The 23,356-nt window shown below is 44.9% G+C and overlaps 1 protein-coding gene across 1 annotated transcript; it reads right to left on the minus strand.

The window, feature by feature from the left end:
• Positions 1 to 248: 248 nt before the first annotated feature.
• On the minus strand, positions 249 to 22,856 carry DYNC2LI1 (dynein cytoplasmic 2 light intermediate chain 1). The gene is made up of 13 exons (XM_075267046.1): positions 22,756 to 22,856; positions 21,779 to 21,887; positions 20,819 to 20,853; positions 19,562 to 19,631; positions 17,737 to 17,825; positions 15,960 to 16,146; positions 14,685 to 14,753; positions 14,266 to 14,343; positions 12,672 to 12,748; positions 11,415 to 11,485; positions 11,076 to 11,173; positions 7,976 to 8,068; positions 249 to 374 (listed from the first exon to the last, which is right to left on the minus strand). The coding sequence occupies exons 1-13, from the start codon at positions 22,767 to 22,769 to the stop codon at positions 306 to 308; spliced, it is 1,059 nt and encodes a 352-aa protein (XP_075123147.1). The 5' UTR covers positions 22,770 to 22,856; the 3' UTR covers positions 249 to 305.
• Positions 22,857 to 23,356: the final 500 nt, after the last annotated feature.

The raw sequence follows: 23,356 nt of genomic DNA on the forward strand, positions 1-23,356 counted from the left end.
GAGGTCAGCACTTTGACAACCTCTTGTAGCAAGGCCCATTGTCTAACCAGACCACACTTGTAATAACTTCCATATCCGACATCGTTATCTGGGTGCTGTATTTTTTTCCGTCAGTGACTGTATATCCATTTCCTTTGAGGGTTGGCTGATAATAAATCTCACAGAGTCAATAACACATTTGAAAGGTAACTATATAATATAGTTTTATTATATTTACATGAAAAACATGTTTTTTTAATTAATTTTTTAAGGTAACCATACATTTATACAAAAATCTAACTTGACTGTATTAAATAACAATATATTTATCGCGTTGGTCCAAGAGTCATTGATTTCCAAGACTTGTCAGCGTTCCTCTTGTATTGTTCCAGCTCCTACAAAATATTAGAAATAGATTGCTCTGTTAGACATGAATATCCATTAGAGTACAGTACAGCTTCTGCTGTATTATAAGTGGAAACCAGTCAAGCCGTACCTAAGGCCAAGGCCCCAGATTGTGGAAAACGCTGTTTTACAGTACCGGCAAAGTGAATGAGATTTTGGCTAATCCCGTCCATACATCCATCCACACACCAAAAAAAACCCTGTTATGACTCAGGGGCACATGATCAAAACCAACATCTGGTCCCCAAGTCAATCCACCTCATCTCCCGTCTTCAATGTTACCTATGAACAGGAGAGGAGGGAGGAGGTGGAATAAGTTGGGGCCAGGAGTTGGTTCTGATCATGGGACCAGCCCAGAAACCTGAGGTTCCGCACGTAAAGAACCCCGGAAGAAGTAAGTTTGTCCACAATCCTCGGATAATCATATTAATCGTCAAAATATCTGCAAGATTTCTATAGGACACCCAATTATACACATCTTCCCGTGACATCACCCCTGCACTCATACAGAACACCAGTGACTGTCTCTCTGCTGTCTCTAATATCATGTCCTCGCTCTATCTGAAACTAAATCTCTCTAAGACTGAACTACTACTGTTTCCACCATCTAACAGATCTGTCCCTGATATATCCATTGCAGTCTCAGGCCTTACTATAACTCCTAGGCAGCATGCCCGCTGCCTTGGGGTCATATTTGACGCAGACCTTTCCTTCACCCCTCATATTGAATCACTCGCACGTTCATGTCACCTCCACCTCAAAAACATCTCCAGAATACGCCCTTTCCTTACCAGAGATACACTAAAGACACTTATTGTCTCTCTGATTCATTCTCGCCTTGACTACTGTAATTCCTTACTAATCGGTCTTCCCCTCACTAAACTCTCCCCTCTACAATCTATTCTGAATGCAGCGGCCAGGCTCATCTATCAGGCTAGACGCTACAGCGATGCCTCCGGTCTGTGCCAGTCGCTACATTGGCTGCCTATTCATTATAGAATAAAATATAAAGTTATTACTCTCATCCACAAGGCTCTCCATAATGCCGCACCTCCCTACATTTCTTCCCTCATCTCTGTCTACCGCCCAACCCGTGCTCTCCGCTCACTCAATGACCTAACACTTACATCCTCTATTATCAGAACCTCCCATGCTCGTATACAAGACTTCTCCCGAGCTGCACCACTTCTCTGGAATGCTCTACCCCGGACAATCAGATTAACTCCCAACTTCTACAGTTTCAAATGCAAACTAAAGACGCATCTTTTCAGACAAGCCTATCACAATTCCTAATGCACAAAATTGTCTGAACACTGTATAAGCAATGCCGCCCCTGCTACCTCTTGTGTCACCCTCTCTACCTCATAGATTGTAAGCTCTTTTGAGCAGGGCCCTCAGTCCCATTGTGTGAAATGACGTTCTTTGTTATGTATGTCTGTATCTGAACCCTATAAATTGTACAGTGCTGCGGAATATGTTGGCGCTATATAAATAAAATGTATTATTATTATTATTATAGGACAGTTTCAGGAACATTAAGAAAATCCTCTTCTGATTTTAATGGTCAATTTCTGGGGTTACCGTTCCTTTAAAATGACGTACAAAAAATTTGGGTAAAATTTTCTCCTGAGTCATGTTGGATCTTCACCTATCGCCCATGTCTTAACTGCAGGTTTGGTAATGTACAGCAGTAGTATGCCAGTGTAGATAAAGTCCTATCTTATTATGATAAGATAATCTTACAATATTCACGCCCAGAACGACACATCAGCATAAAACCGAAGAGTAAGTAAGGAAGACGGCCAAGTTCTTAGAGATGTCTGTAAGCAGGGCCATGTCAGAGCAAAGGGCACCGACACCCTGGATGTTCTATCTGCAACACAATATTAATAATAGCCCTCTCATGGATTTACAACGTTCTCCAGTTGACGTGAATTGCGGAAGCTTGGTTGTTGGTCAAAGTACGGCCTACATGATCTAGTGTGTACAAAGGCCGAAGAAGCCATCACGGAAACACCTGGCCACCGAAAAAGGGGAATTCTACAGCTATGAACGAGGCCGGTGTGGAGGGGGGGTCTGAGATGTGGACGAAGATGAATAAGAACCATTTACCCTTACCATACATGTAATAACTGTTGTCAGTAAGTTAAAGGGTTTTCTGGGGCCTCCATAGGATAGCCTATATATGTGATAGGGGGTGGGGGAATAACACCCGGACCCTCCAGCAATCAGATTTGGCAATCAATGCCAATAGGAATGGCCAGCCTGAGACAAAGCAACTTACAACCTGCCGAAAAATAAGTGCCCATGTACACGACTGAGTGTGCATCCGAGTTGGCGACCGAGCTTATTATGGAATGCAGTCGGATGAGGCTCGGAGTGATGCATTCCTGTCTATCGGGCTTCCGCATCCTTTCTGTTCCGATAACAAGAAGCAGAATAGAACCTCATAGACGTGAATGCTTCACAAAATGCCCTCGGATGTCACTTTGAGTATCCGACGGCATTCCGTGATAAATTCGGCCCCCATCTCAGATGCACACTCTGTCATCTGCACGGGCCTTAAAGAGATTCTATCATTAAAATCCCATTTTTTCTTGATCACACATAGGAGTAGCCCTAAGAAAGGCTATTCTTCTTCTACCTTTAGATGTCTTCTCCGCGCCGCTGTTCGGTAGAAATCCCGGTTTTCGTCTGTATGCAAAAGAGTTCTCTTGCAGCACTGGGGGCGGTCCTCAGCGCTCAAACAGCACCGGGGGCATCCCCAATGCTGCAAGAGAAATCTCCAGAGACGGATCCATCTTCTCCAGGAACGGTCTCTCTGCGCGTCTTCTTCCAGAGATGGGTTCAAACTTCTAGGCCTCGGGCAGAGCCGACTGCGCATGCTCGGGCCACAAGAAACTGGTGGCTTACACCGGCTTGCAGTGTAAGCAGCCACAAGGAAATTGCTGCTTACACAGCTTACTGTGTAAGCAGCCATTTTTCTTGTGCGCACTCGGCTCTGCCCGAGGGCTAGAAGTTTGAACCCAACTCCGGAAGAAGACGTGCAGAGAGGCCGTTCCTGAAGAAGATGGAGGCGGTGCTGGAGAGTTCTCTCGCAGCATTGGGGACCGTCCCCAGTGCTGCGAGAGAACTCATTTGCATACTGACGAAAACCTGGATTGCTACCGAACGGCAGCACGGAAAAGACATCTAAAGGTAGGGGAAGAATAGGCTTTCTTAAGGTGTGTAAGCTGATGGCTGGTCAGGTATTGGAGGGGGTGTACATCTCACCCAGACTACTCAGGTAGGTGAGATGAGAAAGCTCCAGGAATGTTTGTTCTCAGCAGACAACTTTTGTCTGCTGAGCATTTTGGTAAATGCTAAGTATTGGGCTGGATTTTTAGGAATGGCAGGTAGTGGAACCTGTCATTCCAGTCCACACTTTGGGGATGTTCCAGCAGCAACTCAGCTGCAGAGAGTCTCCTCGTCAAGGAGGCTTAAGAAGCCAGCTCCAGCAGCAACACTTTGGCAGAGCTTGGCTGGAGAGTCAACTGAGAGGTCATGTTTTTGGAGCTGTGTCCTGAATGATTCTACTGGCTTTTTTTTTTAATTTCTGTTATACTAGGTGAGGTCACCTATTCTATGTTTAGTTAGTGCTTAGCCGGGCAGGTATTTATTTTTGAATTTTTTCCTTTTGTTGCTGCACTACCTTTTTGAGTGAAAATAAACTCTACCTTTGTTTTGGACTAAAAGAAACTGGACTTGTGTGTCTATGCCCCCCCACCTAGCAACCCCAGACCCTGAGAGGTGATTGAGAAAAATTGTGATTTTAATGATAGAATCCCTTTAAAGGCTGGCCATAAAATAATGCTCATTCTTTCCCCACACACGTGCACACTTGACTGGTCAAGCAGTGGCTTATCTCTCCAAAATCAATCCTATCTGTCAGTACCGTATCTCTCAGCAACTAAAGTATTGGGCTGCTTGGAATCCATATGCCCAATCCTTCTCACCCCCAACATCGGATACCAGGGTTAAAGGTGAGAGGCCCATACATAGTTTCGGCAGACAATAATCTAATGCACATGGCCATCATTGTTCTACATGGGCTAGAACTGGAGAAGGAGATAAAATCGGAGCTCTTTGGGTCTTTTTTCTTGCTTTTTTGGGGAAGGGGATTTTTATCTTACATTCTATAGTCTGGATTGTGAAAGAACAAAATCCTGATAGAGGAAGATATGGTGATACACAATGCAAGGGCAACGATATATCTATGCTGTGACGGGTCTTTACATGACGGTCAGACACTGGACACTCTCCTTGCTTTCCTTATTGACTAAGTCTCGAGAAGATTCCTAATTTTAATAAACTTCAGTCCACGGCAGAGGTAACTCCTGGCCATTGACCTTAATACACAGAAAGTTATCATGTGCTGAGCTGAATGTAAGTGATAAGATATGGCTTCTATTACACTGTATTTACGATGGTAAAGTGTCCAACAACTCGATAAGGGGGATGGATGTACAAGCCGAGTCTTGGGGTTACTGTCGGTCAAATGTTCAAAGCGGCTCGAGGAGAAAAATCCAACTTTCTACATACCTAGAAGAGTCCGTAACTATTTGACCTGAAGTATACAATATCGTATGTGCAATTTATACATGATATATTGTATAGTATAAGTTGAAGGGAATGCAGAGTACCAAGGTAGAAATAAAACCGGTTCTAATGACATCAATGGTCGTCCCATTTTGTTTGGGATTTGACTCACAAGTCTGTTACTTACCTCACCCCACAATGGTCACGTCCCACTACTAGACAAGTGGATGTTTCCTCTTCCAATCCTATCTCCAGCCATGGTTTATCTGGATCGAGCTACGAGTCTCTTCCCCACCATAACCAGGTGCTGGAGGTGATGACGTCTGCCTATGATGTCTCAATTCTATTCAGGTAGCCGATCACTGTACACAAAAGGCACACTGGTGGTTGACCAGTCCGTCACGTGCTGTTTGTGTACAGGTCACCTATGAGGCCAGTGACTTACTGCAGTGGTGACATCAGAGGCAGACCGCATCAAGCCCAACAAGATGAACAAACCCTTTAAGGTATGAACGATTGCCTGCCACTTGTTTCTGTGCACTATGACGTTAATCTTGACTATTGACTGACCGTGATCTTGACCTTGGACTTGTTCCTGGTTTATACTCCTCCCATTCAGGATTAGAGCAATGGACATTGACGGTAGTAAAGTGACTAATGCGGATGGAGCAGGACCTGCAGGACTTTAACTTCTGTAGCTCCGTCTACATCCGTCACTCTACTGCCATTAGTGTTCATGTTAGGATGTTTGTGAACGTCCCCTAATATTGGGATGTCTGGTCCATGTCATTTATCAAAAACGTTGGGGTCCTATTATTAAATATAAATGAAAAGTGAAGGTGAATATAAGAAAATCTGTAATACGTCTTGGAAAAGAAAAATGCTTCTTTCTCCATTCATCAGGCTAAGTTACTTCTAACATAGAAGTCTATGGAGAGGGGAAGAGGAGACTTCTGGAAAAGACACACAACTACAGTTGCTAAGCTCTGACACTAATATAACTAGTAAGATAATGCTCTACTATTGTGCACCTTGAGGCACCAATTCAAATACTAGCTGGCAGTAGCCTCTTCCTCTCCCCTCTCCATAGACTTCTGTGTGGGGATAGAAACAGGTACTATGAGACATAAGAGTCTGAGTGAAGAGAACAATGAGGAAAACAGCCTAATAAAGTGGAGAAAACAAACTATACCCACCCATACTATTTATTTATAAAAAGAGGTTTGGCGGTATACTTAAAGATGACTTCACATCTGTTTCGGAGTTTCCTTCGCAATGTCTGCCTAGAATCGCTGGGACTAAAAAGTCTGGCGCTTTTAGTTAAAATAACAGACACCCGTCCGAACCCCATTATAGTCAGGGCTCTGTATGTGTCTGCTATTTTGTCTACTTGTGCCTTGTTCTGGACCAGAACAACGGACAGAGCCATATCAGGTGTAAAATGAGTGTTTACTCATAGTACTAAATATTATAACCGAAGATAATAATAACAATTTATATTCATATCACATCAACCTATTGCAAAATGAGAATAAACAGAGACGTAAGTCACCGAGCCGGCGTCAGTGCCAGGGCTCATATAACCTGTGGAGGTGCAATGAGGGCAGCGAGTTATAAAGAGCAGAGAGCAGGTCAGGTTGTTCTCGTTGTCAAGATCTGTGTTACTGTAGGACAATGAATCGACATAACCTGTCTTGAAGAAATAAGTGGATAAAGATGTGTATGAACAAAGTGAGGCTAATGGTAAGAGGCAAAGAGATTTACAGGACGGGTGCAGCGCGGGGGGGGGGGGGGGGGGATGGGACGAGGAAGGATTTGGTTGGTGGAATAAATTGGTTGTCGGACATATTGAAATCCAACTGTCCGATCCATCTCTATCATAACATATACGGCCATCAGTGGGTAGTAGTCGGACCCCCCCCCCATACACATGAGATGTTCCGCTGATCCCACTGAGATGTATATGGCCAGCTTTATAGAAACTGCTTTAGGTTTGCCATATACGCTTACGCTCAGAAAATACTCAGTGTATACGTCAAATATACCCATAGGGCTCCATTCAGCTGATTCGGGTCTGAGCAATGTAAGGTAAGGACGGCTGCGTGAGACATTGAAAGTGACAGGACAGCAAAAACAGAAACAGAAATACTGTAATATTTTCTTCACGTTCCATATAACCTACCTTTGTATGGTGTTACACAACACAACTGCTGCTGATAAGCCCGCACAAACCCAGCACACCGGCCACACAACGTTTCCAATAACAGTAAGTGACCGGCAGTAACCTCTATAGCACGGGTGCTCAGCTACTATTAGTAAGGGTCCGCTGACTGGGGTCTGCCACCAAGTGAAGGTCGAGAAGTGAATGTGTCCAGTACATATGTTAGGATGTGCATTTAGTCTTGTGTATTCCTCTTTCACCCCCCAAATCCCACCCCCGTAGAGTTCTCCACACGATATAATGCCCATTAGTGCCCTCAAACAGTATAATGCCCCCTTAGTAGCCCAACACTGTACGATGCCCCCTTTCTATCCTCCACATGGTATAATGCTACATTGGTGACCCACACGGCATAAAGGTCATTGTGCCCTCAAGCAATGCAAGCTCCTTAAATGTCCTCCACACTATAAGTGCCGCAACACAGTATAATGCCACTATAGTGCCCCCATTAATGAATAACGCCCCTACACGGTATGGGGCCCCCAGGAAACCTAGCGACAGCAGTTAAGGGAAAGACTGATTTTCTGACTGCTGTCCATTTTGCAATGATGTATCACAGTAGTTGCAACAGGGATTCTCAAACAAGGACAATTGCTGATCCCTGCTGCCATTACTATGATACATCAGTGCAGAAGGGTCGGGGTAGGCAGACCCATCTTCGATCACTATCATTATGAAGAAGCATGGAGGCGGGGGACCGGACAGCTGGTGTCTGTGGCCCGGGATCAGACCATGGTCTGCCCGCTGAGTGCTCCTCTATAGGAAGCTTCTAAGAGTATACAATCCATATACCTGATCCTTCACAGCCCGCATGGTATCGACGTCCCTTTCAGCATACTGTGGATCCTTCGCGGGGTCCTTTAAATCCTTGGAGTCATTTTTACTCTACAAAAAAAGAGAAATATTCTAAAACTGTAAATAATTTAAAGACAGATCACGTATGAAAGTTATGTTTAAAGGGGTTACTATAGTGTAAAATCCATTTATAGACCATATTAGAGACAGGTCCTCACTTCAGGAATTGTAGGTCAGGTCCAGAGTGGCTACAAAGAGCGTCTCTTATTCTGGAGGACCTGCCCTGTCCTGCACCACATGAGAAACCCATAGGCACTGTGTAATGCTAAATTTGTCCTGAGGTGGCGCTGCAAGGAAAGTGAATACTTACTGACAAATCTTCCCAGTTGGTTACTTGGGGATTACTTTGTGACCAGTTTATTGCTAAGGGACCCTATGCAGTGATAGCAGTGATAGGTTATTGTAGGCCATTGACTTTAATGTACAGCGTGTTCTCCTGTGCTGATAAACAGGCTGTAAATGTTACCGATACGTTTCTTTTATTACGCTGGAATTATGGAGCGGTCGGACGCCCAAAACTAAAGATGAACATTTGCTGTAGGACCACTCACTTTAGTTTCTTCCTGGGGGTTTTCAGGACCCACGTTGGGAGTAACTACTGAAGGCCTCCCCTTTAAAGGGGCTCTATCAGCAAAATTATGCTATATGACCCCACATATGCCTTTAAAATAAGATTAGTGGTGCCTGAATATCTTTTAAAGGCGCCCCCCCCCCCTCGTTTTAAAATAATACCCTAAAAACGAATATGCAAATTATACTTACTGTGCACGGTCCTCCACGGTCCGACGTCATCTTGCTGTCACGCCTTCCTCTTCTTTCTTCTTCCAGCGACGCCCTCCTATCCTGGCTCTTACCTGCCTTGATCTTCTGTTCTTCCGGCGGGTTTGATTCTAATCCCGCACGTGTGCAGTAGCATTCACTCCAGAGCGCTACTGCGCAAGCTCCGGAGCCATTTTTGTAGTAGTTCTAAGTTCCCCTTAGAACGACGCGAGCGAACCTCTTCATTACGGAAGAACAGAAGATGAAGGCGTGGAAGAGCCAGGACAGGAGGGCGTCGCTGAAAGAAGAAGAAAGAAGAGGAAGGCGTGACAGCATGGTGACGTCGGACAGTGCACGACCGCCCTGCCCACCATGCACAGCAAGTATAATTTGCATATTCGTTTTTAAGGTATTATTTTAAAATGGGGGGGGGGGGATTAAAATACCATTAGTGGTGCATCTGTGGAGCTCATGAAGCATAAGTTTGCTGATAGAGCCCCTTTAAAGGGATCCTATCATTCAGACATTTTTTCTAAGTACCACGTCGGAATAGCCTTAAGAAAGGCTATTCTACTCCTACCTTTCGTTGTCTTCTCTGCACCGTCGTTCGCCTACAATCCCAGTTCTTGTCGATATGTAAATGAGCTCTCTCGCAGCACTGGGGGCGGGTCCCAGCACTCAGACAGCACTGGGGGCGTCCTCAATGCTGCAAGAGAACTCTCTCTAGCGCCGCCTCCTCTTCTTCAGCAACATCATCTTCAGACTCTTCATCCAGCGGTGGCTTGTAACTTCTAAGGCTTCCGGCCTTGGGTAGAGCAGACTGCGACTGCCCATAGGCCATGAGAAAATGGCCGCTTACATAGTATTGTAAGCAGCCATTTTCTCGGGGCCTGTGGGCATGCGCAGTCTGCTCTGCCCGAGGCCTAGAAGTAAGAAGACACCGCCGGAAGAAGAGAATGAAGAGGCCATTCTTGACGAAGATGGAGGTGGTGCTGGAGAGAGTTCTCTCGCAGAATTGGGGCGGCCCCCTGTGCTGTCTGAGTGCTGGGGCCCGCGCCCAGTGCTGCGAGAGAGCTAATTTACATACTGACAAGAACCGGGATTGTAGGCGAACGGCGGCACGGAGAAGACAACTAAAGGTAGGATACGAATAGTCCTTCTTAAGGCTATTCCGACGTGGGTAACTAGAAAAACTTATACTGTCATGCCGTACTACTCCTTGTCCCTTGACAAAGCCCCGCAGGTCCCAATGGCTCTGGTAGTATAGGTAACACTCTTCAATATGGTCCCAGGTTTGCACTTTTAGCTTGGCGTGTTGGTGAATTTACATATGTGTTTACAATTTTTACTATTTTACATTGACATCATTGTATATTTTTTATATATATTCACCATTGGTGCCTATGCATTCCAATCTGCACTGGGATTCTAATATACAATTACTTATTAACCAGTTTCAGGATAAAACAGCCCTCCCCATGGTGACATTATTCATGGCTGGCCTGCAAAACCCCAGCCGCTCTGCTATGTCGGGGGGGCATTTGACAACTCCATGAACCCCCAATCCAATAGAGACAGACTCACTGGGCTTAAAAAGAGAAGACAGGTTAGACTGCAGACTGTTAAAAGATAGCAGGCATTTAGTGGTTAATGTATGCAAATGCAAAATAATAAACCATCTCTTAATAATTCATTTGATATTACTGTGACTTTCTGTAAATCTCCCCCACTGCCAGAGTCCGTACTCTGATACAAGAAAGCCTTGAAATAGACATGATAACCTGCGGCTTATAATTAATCCGGCAATAAATCTAATCAGGTTCATTATACTATAAAGCCATTATCAGATCGGTCATTGGGCCAGGCCGGCTAGCGCTCGGCTGCTTTATTATAGGGCTCTTTATCATCCTCTAGCCTGGAGGTTTCACGTGGATGGACAAATTCTAAAGACCTGATTTCGGGAGCAGGACAAATGATCAGAATATAAAAGGTTAATACTAAACTGAAGTGGGCGATTACAAATGCAGAGAACTAAATGGTGGCCACAAGCTTTCTAGAACTGGCCAGTTAACAAAACATACAAATGTATCTTCAGATTTCTCACTTTCACCAAGTTTAGAAGTTATCCACCATCAATGGGGTTGGATAGGGGATAACTTCATGATCAGAGGGGGTCCAACCATGATCCTGGGAACGGGGGCTGGGTTACCTCGCCCTGATGGAACAGCGTGTACCCTGCCATTCCATTCATTCTCTATGAGATGGATAGCTGTATTACCTCCGGAGGAAACACTCGCTCATAGGTCTTCCTCCAAAGCTCCATGGGTGTTCGGGCATTAACCTGTCTCAAGTCACTGTCGGAGGCCGTAGGGGTTCCTTAAACATGAAGACATTGCAAAGGTCTAGTTTAACACATCAAATTTAAGAATGCACCTAAAACGGATCACGGAACATAAATGCACCACAATATATGAATGTAGACAAAGGCTGCGTGTTAACGTAGTGCGAAAGAAACCAACAAAGAGCGTACAAAATAAGTAAAATCATACGGCCGTTGGTTATCGTACGCAGGTACTTCAGTGTTAGAGTACAAGCAGAAGAAGGCGAAACATCTTACCGATCTGACTTAAGGAATCTGATCCAGCTGGAATGATGAGCGGCTTGTTGTGATCCACAGACATAAGCTTACTGCAAGATCAAAACGATCAGATAGTGAAAGTCGACTTGGAATATAAGACGAGGATTCACGCGGTGGCGGTGGGGCGATTCTAAAAATATTGTCCTTTGTAAATTCTGTACATTTGTGGCGATTCACACCGAACTTTGTTTGGTCTGCCATGGCTGCCTACCCTCAATCAAAAATGACTTATACCAAGGGAGTCAATATGTATAATGAGCCTTGACTCTAGCATATCCCAGACTCAGTATAAGCGGTCATTTTCTTGCGGCCTATTACACAGCTTACTGAGTAAGCAGCCATTTTCTTGTGGCCGCTGCCATGCGCAGTCTAGAAGATTGAAACCCAGGACAGAAGAAGACGCAGGGAGAGGGCGTTCCAGAAGAAGATGGAGGCGTCGCTGGAGAGTTCTCTCGCAGCATTGGGGACGCCCCCGGTGCTGTTTGAGTGCTGAGGACCACCCCAAGTCCTGCAAGAGAACTCATTTGCATACCGAAGAACACCCAGATTACTACAGAATGCCAGCACGGAGAAGACATCTAAAGGTAGGAGAAGAATAGCCTTTCTTAAGGCTATTCCTACGTGGTAGGCAGAAAAAAAGGGTATCCAATTATAGGATCCCTTTAAGAGGCCACAGCAATCAATATAGTCCCAGATAATGAATAGCCCCTATAAGTATATCAGGACATCATAGTGGCAGTCCCAAGCTTGCTTACCCAATTGACCACAACGGAAAGCCTGATCTGGAAAGCTAGGCATAGCCAAGTACCGTAATAGTGTCCACTCAGTCATGTAACACCACATTGTAAGGCCCAAATCTGCGTTCAGGCCATTCCGTTCCCCTCTCCGCATGAAAAATGTGGAGAGAAAAATCGTGTGGAAACTGAGCAGAAACCATACGGACCCCACTATAGTCTATGGGGTCCGCGGGTTTCCTTAGGTAACCACTTTTTTATGTGGATTAGGTTTCCATTCGGGGGTTCCCCAAGCGGATCCGCAAATGAAAACCCATATGCAGATGTGAACCGGGCCTTACCTATTATCTGCACTGCAGCTTTTCCCCAGCGATACCCATTAATGTGACAGTGTATTACACCCCGTTACATTGGTGGAGTGCCCTGTTACCCCAAAGGTCCTGCTAGTGCTCCATCCAAACAAGCTGATAGGTAACAATTTTTGAAGTCGTACAGGACTTACCTCCTATCCTGTCCAAATGCCAAATGATTCACAAACGAGCGTAACACACTTTTATGAGATTCAGACTTGCTAGTGAACTGTAAAAAATAACACAACTTATAAGAACAGTCAGGAAACACACATACCCCATACATAGGATGCATTACATACATACATACATACATACATACATACATACATACAAACATACATAGGATGCATTACATACATACATACATACATGCATACATTACATGGGTTTCCTAGTGGGTGAAAAGGTTTCGGCAAAGACTCAAAAATATGTAAGAATGAATAAAAGTGAGTATTGTTTGATTCAGTTTCAAGATAGTCACCAGACCCCAGTATATCACCCCAGCCCTGCAGATAGATAGGTTAGTGTCACCAGACCCAGCATAGCACCCCAGCCCTGCAGATAGATAGGTTAGTGTCACCAGACGCAGCATATCACCCCAGCCCTGCAGATAGATAGGTTACTGTCACCAGAACCAGCATATCACCCCAGTCCTACAGATAGATAGGTTACTGTCACCAGAGCCAGCATATCACCCCAGCCCTGCAGATAGATAGGTTACTGTCACCAGACCCAGCATATCACCCCAGCCCTGCAGATAGATAGGTTACTGTCACCAGAACCAGCATATCACCCCAGCCCTGCAGATAGATAGGTTACTGCCACCAGAACCAGCATATCACCCCAGCCCTGCAGATAGATAGGTTACTGTCACCAGAACCAGCATATCACCCCAGTCCTACAGATAGATAGGTTACTGTCACCAGAACCAGCATATCACCCCAGTCCTACAGATAGATAGGTTACTGTCACCAGAACCAGCATATCACCCCAGTCCTACAGATAGATAGGTTACTGTCACCAGAACCAGCATATCACCCCAGTCCTACAGATAGATAGGTTACTGTCACCAGAACCAGCATATCACCCCAGCCCTGCAGATAGATAGGTTACTGTCACCAGACCCAGCATATCACCCCAGCCCTGCAGATAGATAGGTTACTGTCACCAGTACCAGCATATCACCCCAGCCCTGCAGATAGATAGGTTAGTGTCACCAGAGCCAGCATATCACCCCAGCCCTGCAGATAGATAGGTTACTGTCACCAGACCCAGCATATCACCCCAGCCCTGCAGATAGATAGGTTACTGTCACCAGTACCAGCATATCACCCCAGCCCTGCAGATAGATAGGTTAGTGTCACCAGAGCCAGCATATCACCCCAGTCCTGCAGATAGATAGGTTAGTGTCACCAGACCCAGCATATCACCCCAGCCCTGCAGATAGATAGGTTACTGTCACCAGAACCAGCATATCACCCCAGCCCTGCAGATAGATAGGTTACTGTCACCAGAACCAGCATATCACCCCAGCCCTGCAGATAGATAGGTTACTGTCACCAGACCTAGCATATCACCCCATCCCTGCAGATAGATAGGTTACGGTCACAAGGGGTAAACACTAGTTTATTCAAGTGACCCGAATCTATTTATTGAGCATCAGAAGACCTGACCGTGAGTTTTTAGCCTTACTGTAGCAAAAGTCGGGTAACTTCAGGTTTAGACTATTAGATCTGTACATACCAGCAGTGATGCTCCATAGTAATGGGATACAAATCGGAGTGTTTTGCATATTATTTTCCTTCTTTCAGATTCAAAATCCTGAAATTAATAAAATAAAAAAGTAATCACAAAATATAATAGCACTGTGCAAAAATTTCAGGCGGGTGTGACTAAAAAATCCTTAGGCCCCATGCTCACGACTGAGTGTGCCCCAATGTGATGGAGATTATGAAGAAAGAAATAACTTAAAGGGGTTGTCCAGGGACTGTAATTTACTTTTCTTGCTTTGTGCATTTGTATAAACTGGACTCTGGGGTTTCCGGTTTGATTCCCCAGGTCGCCCTTCCTACTCCCCCTGTCCAGTCTTCAAAGCCAGCCCCCATAGCACAGGTTACAGGTTGGTCACATGTGATTTTTGGGGAAAAAAACCTATTTCTCACCTGGAAAATATCATACTTGCTTCCAATCATTAATAAAGGCAATGGAAAGGGGTCGATTAATTCTCTGTCCTGTTTGGATGAGATAATGAAAAATCTTAATACAATTCAACATTATTAAGTAAATCAGCAATACACGACGGCCCAAATTCATGAGCATGGGCAGAGTGAGTAGACTGCTGCCATTTATATCCAGCAAAGCGATGCCAGCACTGTTCTTAGTACTGACTTAAAGGGATCCTATCATTATAATGCAATTTTTTGTGACTAACACGTAGAAATAGCCTTAAAAAGTCTATTCTTCTCCTACCTTAAGATGTCTTCTCCGCACCGCCGTTCAGTAGAAATCCGAGTTTTCGTCTGTATGCAAATGAGTTCTCTCTCAGCACTGGGGGTGGGCTCTAGCGCCCAAACAGCACTGGGGGCGTCCTCAATTCTGTGAGAAAAATCTCCAGCGCCGGCTCCATCTGCTTCAAGAACGGCCTCTCTGCGCATCTTATTCGCTGAGTTCAAACTACTAGGCCTTGGACAGAGCCGACTGCGGATGCCCACAGGCCACAAGAAAATAGCCGCTTACTTACTGTGTAATCGGCCATTTTTCTTGTGGCCCTGGGCATGCGCAGTTGGCTCTGCCCGAGACCTAGAAGTTTGACCCCCAGCGCCAGAAGAAGACGTGTGAAGAGGCAGAAGAGGATGGAGGCGGTGCTGGAGAGTTCTCTCGCAGCACTGGGGACACCTCCAGTGCCGTTTGAGCGGTGAGGACCGCCCCCAGTGCTGCGAGAGAACTCATTTGCATACCGACGAAAACGGGATTTCTACCGAACGGCAGCGTGGAGAAGACATCTAAAGGTAGGAGAAGGATAGCCTTTCTTAAGGCTATTCCTACGTGTTAGTCACAAAAAAATTGCGTTTTAATAATAGGCTCTCTTTAAGCAACATTTACTAAAATCATTGGTCAAAGGGGTTTCCTAGTCAATAAAACTCATGGCCTGTTGCTGTGATAGGTCATAAATATGCGATGAGTGAGGGGTCGATCATCAAACATTGCAATCCCATCAGTTCCCACAGTTGCAAAATGCTCCACGTCCACATTTGCTATGAGCGATACTATAGTTTCCCTATTCACTTCAATGGGAAAGCCGGATATAATACTGCACACAGCCAACAGTCAATTGCTGTGGCCCCTGCAAACAGCTGAGTGGCGGTGTGGAGAACCGGACCTCGACAAATGTAATATTAATAGTCTATCCTTCTAGTCAGCACGTTCTGGATACCTACAGGATGGTTGTTTGGGATATTCCTCCAGACGTTCTGCATTATTTGATTTGCTTCCTTAGAATTGGACTTTCCGATATCCGCGATAATTTTATCCGCGCGCTTCTTGGTGACTTGTAACAGCCTATCCATGGTGAACCAAAGTTCATTAGGCTTTGACAGATCGAGAACAAGTACGATAGAAAACGTCCTATAAGATAAGGAAAAGGGGAGACGTAAATACCAATAATAAAATATTATAATAAAACATTTACAGCCACAATAAAAAATAAAAAAAAACAATCTAAACATTTTGTTTTATAACAATATTGACTCGTTCCTGGCGAATGAAGCTGCAGCGCCACCTACTGAGTATTTTCCCCACGTAATACAGCCATATTTGCAAGGCAGATATCCAATAAAAGGTCTATATCAGTTATTACTAATGTATGTTTCATGGTAAGGATACTCTAGCCGACATCAAAATGGAGGGATCCTGCCATCCAGGGCGGCACAGAGGCTCAGTGGTTAGTGCTATAACCTTGCAGCGCTGGAGACCTGGGTTTGAATCCAGCCAATAGACAATATCTGCAAGCAGTTTGTATGTTCCCCAGTTGGTGTGGGTTTCCTCTGGGTACTCCGGATAGGGAAATGTATATTGTCAGCCCTATATGGAACAGTGTTGACAATATCTGTAAAGTGCTGCAGAATATCATGTCACTGTATTAAAATAAATAAATTGCAAAAATATGTAAATAAAAATATTATGGTAATTAATCCATGAAGTTCTTCCTTACATTTGAATTTATATATCTCACATTACAATGAATACAGAGAAATATGTAAAAAAAAATACAGATCATCCGTGTCCCTCCTCACTGCTGTAGGACAATTTGCTGCAGCAGGAGCCTCCCCCCACTCTTGTACTGCTCGCCGTAGGACAAAACCATTGCTATAGAGGTTTTTTGGGCAACTGATATTAATGCCTTATTATTAGGACAAGTCATCAATATTAGATTGGCAGGGATTCAGAACCCAGGAACCCTACTGACCAGCTACTCTCCATGTAGTAGCCATGCTGACTTACAGCAGCTCAGTACTCAATAACTGACAAGCTGTGACCTGCAGTAACTCAGCGCAGCCACTAGAACAGGGCTATTAGTTTTTGGCTCTGTCCTTAAAGGGGTCCTTTCACTGGATAATCTTTTTTTCCCCCTAACACGTAGGAATAGCCTTAAGAAAGGCTATTCTTCTCCTACCTTTAGATGTCTTCTCCGCGCCGCCGTTCGGTATAAATCCCGGTTTTCTTCTGAATGCAAATGAGTTATCTCGCAGCACTGGGGGCGGGCCCCAGCGCTCAAACAGCACTGGGGGTGTCCCCAATGCTGCTAGAGAACTCTCCAGCGACGCCTCCATCTTCTTCTGGAACGCCCTCTCCTTGTGTCTTCTTCCATACTGGGTTTCAATCTTCTAGGCCTTGGGCAGAGTCGACTGCGCACGCCCAGGCCACAAGAAAATGGCCGCTTACACAGTAAGCTGGTGTAAGCGGCCATGAAAACTATCTGACCAGTGGGGCAGATCAGCCCCCTAAAGATCTGATATTGATAACCTATTCTAAGCACAGGTCATCCATATAATTTGTTGGGGAACCCCTTTATCCCTGCACCCTTGGCTAATGTCCGCCCTATCATACTGCATGATTTCTACAAGACTTTTTGATTCAGAAACCTGTAGAAGATGCTGACAAAGATCGGGGGGCAAGGCTATCTCCTGTTTATAGTGCAGGGCGTGTTCCCCTTACCGGATATTTTCACTAGTAATTGGAATCTGAATTAAATCCAGCAGTGATGTCCCTCCTCCAAGTTCCCAAAAATGAGCGATGTCCTTTGGCTGGAAGATGAAAAAATTTTTTTAGTAAGTCCAAAAAAGCAATAATATGATCATGTCCATACAGAACCAACAGAGAAGTTATAGCTATGGCGATACTCTAGAGAAACAACAGACAACTGCAAAGTCTGTTACTACACAAAAGCCTAAATCGGGGCGCTGCATACGGTGCTATAAACTACGACAGTCACTAGAACATACACAGAATTATTCAACCATGCAGCCAACAAACGCCAAGGCTCTAGTCACATGGCCGTGCCAAGATTTTGCCATGTGTTTAAAGGGATCCTATCATTGGATACTCTTTTTTTTCCTCAATACCACGTAGGAATAGCCTTAAGAAACACTATTCGTCTCCTACCTTTAGATGTCTTCTCTGCGCCGCCGTTCAGTAGAAATCCTGGTTTTCTTTGATATGCAAATGAGTTCTCTTGCAGCACTGGGGGCGGGCCTCAGCGGTTAACAGCACTGTGGGCGTCCCTAATGCTGCAAGAGAACTCTTCAGCGCCGCCTCCACCTTCTTCAGGAACTCCCTCTCCTTGCGTCTTCTTCCGTCCTGGGTTTCAACCTTCTAGGCCTCGGGCCTTGTTGACTGCGCATGCCCGGGCCACAATAAAACAGCCACTTACTCAGTAAGCTGGTGTAAGCGGCCATTTTCTTGTGGCCCAGGCATGTGCAGTCGGCTCTGCCCGAGGCCTAAAAGATTGAAACCCAGGATGGAAGAAGACACAAGGAGCGGGCGTTCCAGAGGAAGATGGAGGTGACGCTGGAGCGTTCTCTCGCAGCATTCGGGACGCTCCCAGTGCTGTTTGAGCGCTGGGGACCGCCCCCAGTGCTGCGAGAGAACTCATTTGCATACCGAAGAAAGCCGGGATTTCTACCGAACGGCGGCGCGGAGAAGACATCTAAAGGTAGGAGAAGAATAGCCTTTCTTAAGGCTATTCCTACATGTTAGGGAAAAAAAAGGGTATCCAATGATAGGATCCCTTTAAGGATTGAGTGCGGGACCCATCTTTATCAAAGACCCATTTACCTCAATGGCTGAACTGGGCTGACGAAAATGGACCAATAGTCCATTAACTTGTTATGGTCAGTAACAGACAGTAATGTAACTCAGACCCATGGGGACTCTCCTTGTAAATCTTCTATACTACAGGATCCATTGGGACCAGGCTGATCATGGACAGGATTAATACTGCGGCAGCATCATACACAGACTATATAACAAAGAGTTAAATATGTTTATGTGTATGAACCAAGTGTCCTATAGTGATTATACCGGAACAGAATTCTTATTCTTATCATTCCCAAGGAAATGTTATCAATGTTTCACACTAAGAATGTTCCTGCGGCTTAATCTATGGATCAAGATCAGATACGGGTCCCTTGTGTAAACTCAGTGACATCCCTCCTGGCTATAATATAGATAACCAACAGAATAGTCACTATATCAACATGGCTGCTCCTCAGTACATACATGGATAATACATTTGGTTGCTTTGCCACAGACAACCCTGTTAATATGTGAGCCTTATGCTGACGTGTGTATTTGCATATTGAGAAAATTTTGATTGCTTCCAAAAACAGCACCACATTTGTCCACAGGTTGCACATGGTATTGCAGCTTAGCTCCATACCAGACACATCTCATGGACATGTGTGGTACAATTTCAAGACAAATGCAGCCATTTTTGTTTTCCTAGACAACCCCTTTACTTATTTTCCTTTTTTATACTTACGGTATTGTGCCCTTTTGCCTTCCGACCAAAAGTATACTCTAATGCCAACGTGGGTTTCGGAGCTTCATCCCTATGGATTAGAATAGACTTATTACTATCCCATCAACATCAAAACACATTACACAACCATTTCCCCCCAAATATTCAACACTCGAGCCTGAGTGACAGTATCATCGCAGATTTACTCTATGGCTAATCACTGTTTGGTGTTTGCCGCTTCCTGACAACCAAAATTACCTTGTCCATCAATGATCAAGATTCCCGAATGTAAAATCTGTCCCTGTCCCTAAAGATGCCTGACATTCAGAAGCCAGGGGAAAGTTTGGAAATAATCCATCAGTAAGCTGAAATGTTATCCTGTTTTCTCCTTGTCCCCAAATGATTAAAAAACATGGTGAGGTTTTCTCCAAAATTATTTCTAGATGCACCAATACCTTGTCAAACCATGTGCGGCCTAAACCCTGACCCCCCCCAAGCAAATAGGGCACAGATCTGCAGGTACACTGAGCTACCGGTACCAAATCTGTGCAGCCATTACCTACTGTGGGTGGGCAAGTTTCGACCCCATGCACTCGCCGCATAGTGGAAACCCGGCCTTAGTGTATAAGTGGCCCCTAGGACTATTACCTAATTCTGCAAAAGGTCATTACTATCTGATCAACTTTCAGTGAGATTAATATTTCACATGTAATATGGGGACTGGAGGAAGGCTTGTTACCTAAGAGTGCATGCGGTAATGGTTAACAGGGGAATGATAGTAGAAGACAGTGTTATCATATAGAATCAGCTATATACTAATATAACAGCCTTCTATATTACACAGTGTTCCACTGCTATCACAAGCCTATATATGTAAGGGCATAAATCCATGGATCACATGGCTAAGGGGAATGCCGCACTGCTGACTAAAGGAACCTGGAATTTTATTGCTTCCAGCCATCTATGTGTCTGGGTGTTGCTGACTCTCGTTTTCTAAGAGATTATGTTGGGGATGGTATGAACAGGGCACAATGATTCTTACCACTTCGGATGCTTTACCTTCCTAAGAGAAAAGTTGCCAGCACATGGCACGTGACAAAACAGCACAATGTCACATCACTACTTTGAGTCCAATGCTAGAGAAATATTCTATCACTAGTTGTGACTGGCAGCGCAACACTTGTGATCTTATTGTCACATGGCCAAGAATCGTCATGTCACCCCAGACTCTTATTACCCACTTTAGTTACTTTCAGTGAGCGCTGAGTGCCGGAATACCTGTCAATGCAGCGCAGGATAATGCTGGTTTTCCCCTGCATCAAAAACAAACATGGTCAATATAAAATGCTAGTAATACTATACAGTCATATCACTACAAAATGGTTATTAGAAAGGCACATGATGTAAACTGCAGTGCAGGAAATCTTAATGGTGGCTGTATCTGTGAGCTAGCTGCTCTTCTCTGGTCCTCAGCTGTGTCATGTGACCAGCTCTGCTAATCGTGAGGTTTCGGCAACTCCATCAATCAGTGGATTGAATGAATGGCCAAACTTGGTCCAGTCAGCCAGACGGTAAAAAGATATGCCTTAATACAGCAGTCCCCAACCACCGGGCCGCACCCCAATACGGGGCTGTGGATCACTTGTAACTGGGCCACAGGTTCGTGCATTCCACACCGGATTAAGCCCAATGAATGGGCTTAGTCTGGAGAAGGGAGTGTCTTCAGGCCAAATTGCTAGGCGACTCTTGAAGAATGAGCATGTCCGTTCTATTTTCCGGGAGCAAACGGCTCCTGGAAAAAAGAACCGACCTCCTCCCATTGATTTCAATGAGAGCCGTCTTTTTGGTCAGGATACAGCCTCAAAATCCTGACCAAAATACCCCATGTGAACTCAGTCTAAATCTGTTTTGCTCTAGCAAAAGCGGATTCAGCAAAGATTTCAGAGTGAATATCAGTTTAGTCGGGAGAGGGTAGCAGAAAACTTTCCTAAAAAGAGGTGGAAGGAAGCACGGTTCTCTGATATGACAAATATTCTTATATTGACTTATGCAAAGTTTGATAAAAAGTAAGTGATCTTTTTACTTGTACAATAAGATAAGATAAGATAAGATAAGATAGTCCTTTAATAGTCCCACAATGGGGAAATTTCAGATACAGGGGTTCTCTAACGTCATTTTATGTCACACCACATTAACAATGGGTCTGTATCCTGCACCGATTCCTTGAAGTCATTTTACCCCATTTTTGTTGCCTACGAAGAACACAGATCTCTCAGTCTCTGCAGAGTCGTCCTCGGCATTTTCTTTCGCCTGCACTTCGGCCAACGCCAGGTCCCAGAGATTATCGCTGAAATGAGAAAAAGATCCCCGGAGATAAAAACAGCAGAATATCAGCCGACTGATACCCGAGACTCCCAGCGCTGAGTGTAGGCTCACCTAGGTAAACAGTAACTTTGTACATCAAATCAATGACTTAAAGGGGTTTTCTCACAAAAAGCATGTTATCCCGTATCTATAGGACAGAGGATACCTGGTATATCAGTGGGGATTTGACTGCTCAGACCAGAACAGAGGACTTTCACCCCGTTGCGACGGGAGCGGTGCTCAGGCAGGGTCTGCACCCCGATGCTTTCATTTCAATGGGAGCGCTGCAGATACCTGATGTCCAGAACTTCGCTTATAGAGACGTGCTTATATTGTGTGATCACTGCTCCATTCACAACGAGGGGCAAACCCCTGTTCTCCTGATCGGTGGGGGGTCTAAGGTGTCATGGCTGACATTGGGTGGAGCCAAAGTAGAAGTGGGTGGGGCTGGAATTGGGTCTTACTATATATAACTTTGCCGCAGCCCGACGCACACTCGGTTTCTCTTTTAGGTTCGCCGCCCTGCGGTTTCTCACCTATTCGCACGACAATTTATGTTTTGGGTTTGCATTTGGGCTTTCACCCTTTACCCGCAGTGTTAACCCTTTGAGTTTGTGGGTGTATTTTGCAAGGGCCTATCTACTGCAGATCTCCTACAATGTACATGTCCTGAGCGCACACACCCCGCTATCTTCATGGCCACTGGTCATAGCTCTGAGCATTGCAATAAACAACAATGTAATGGCGTGATTTTGGGGGGTTATCTGGGGGGTGTCATGTGCACTATGAGCAGAATTAGAGGCTAGGGTCCCGATACTCTATAGTCCACCCCTCCCCAGAAGACACCGTACCTGGAGCGGGGCATAGCGTCACCTAAATATAGACGCCCGGGGTAGCAGGATTGGAAACGCTCTTCCGTCGCTATAGTAACGCTAGGCCGCGGCGCCTGCGGATGACGTCACCCTCGAATGGCTTGCCGGGAATTGTAGTTTATTCCTCGCGGTGCGGCTGACAAGCTACATTCTGTAGTCTGTGTTCACACTAGGCGCTCTCAGTTGTCTTGGTTACCTCACAATGTTGTATACACAGTCATGCCATTGCTCTATGCAATAAAGCCTATAAAATATACCATTTATATCTCTGACCCCTTAAAGACAGGTCAAAAAATAGTTCTGGTTCTTCATGGGTTAATATTGAACCTTAAAAGAAAATATTTTGTTTTTCTAAAACGTATATATATATATATTTTTTTTTTTTAATTTTTTTTTTTTTGCAGTGGGGTTGTCCAGTATGGTAAGGGTATATTCACATTGAGGAATTTGGAGAGAAATGTAAGGCAGCGTTCCACCTCGAAATCCTCCTGCTGCGGTTTCCATGACTGAATGACCATGAAATCCTCAGCAGGAGGCCTCAAGCTTCATCAGCCCTAATGTACGAGGCCATTCATGAGTG

This window comes from Leptodactylus fuscus, chromosome 3, assembly GCF_031893055.1.
Source record: "Leptodactylus fuscus isolate aLepFus1 chromosome 3, aLepFus1.hap2, whole genome shotgun sequence".
Lineage (NCBI taxonomy): Eukaryota > Metazoa > Chordata > Amphibia > Anura > Leptodactylidae > Leptodactylus > Leptodactylus fuscus.

Excerpts from the sequence above, each read along its gene's own strand:
- DYNC2LI1 (XM_075267046.1), bottom strand. Across the intron at positions 19,632-20,818 it reads ATCCTGCGCTGCATTGACAG|GGATGAAGCTCCGAAACCCA; the intron begins GTATTCCGGCAC and ends TCTAATCCATAG. Across the intron at positions 11,486-12,671 it reads GCATTTGGACAGGATAGGAG|TAAGCTTATGTCTGTGGATC; the intron begins GTAAGTCCTGTA and ends TTGATCTTGCAG.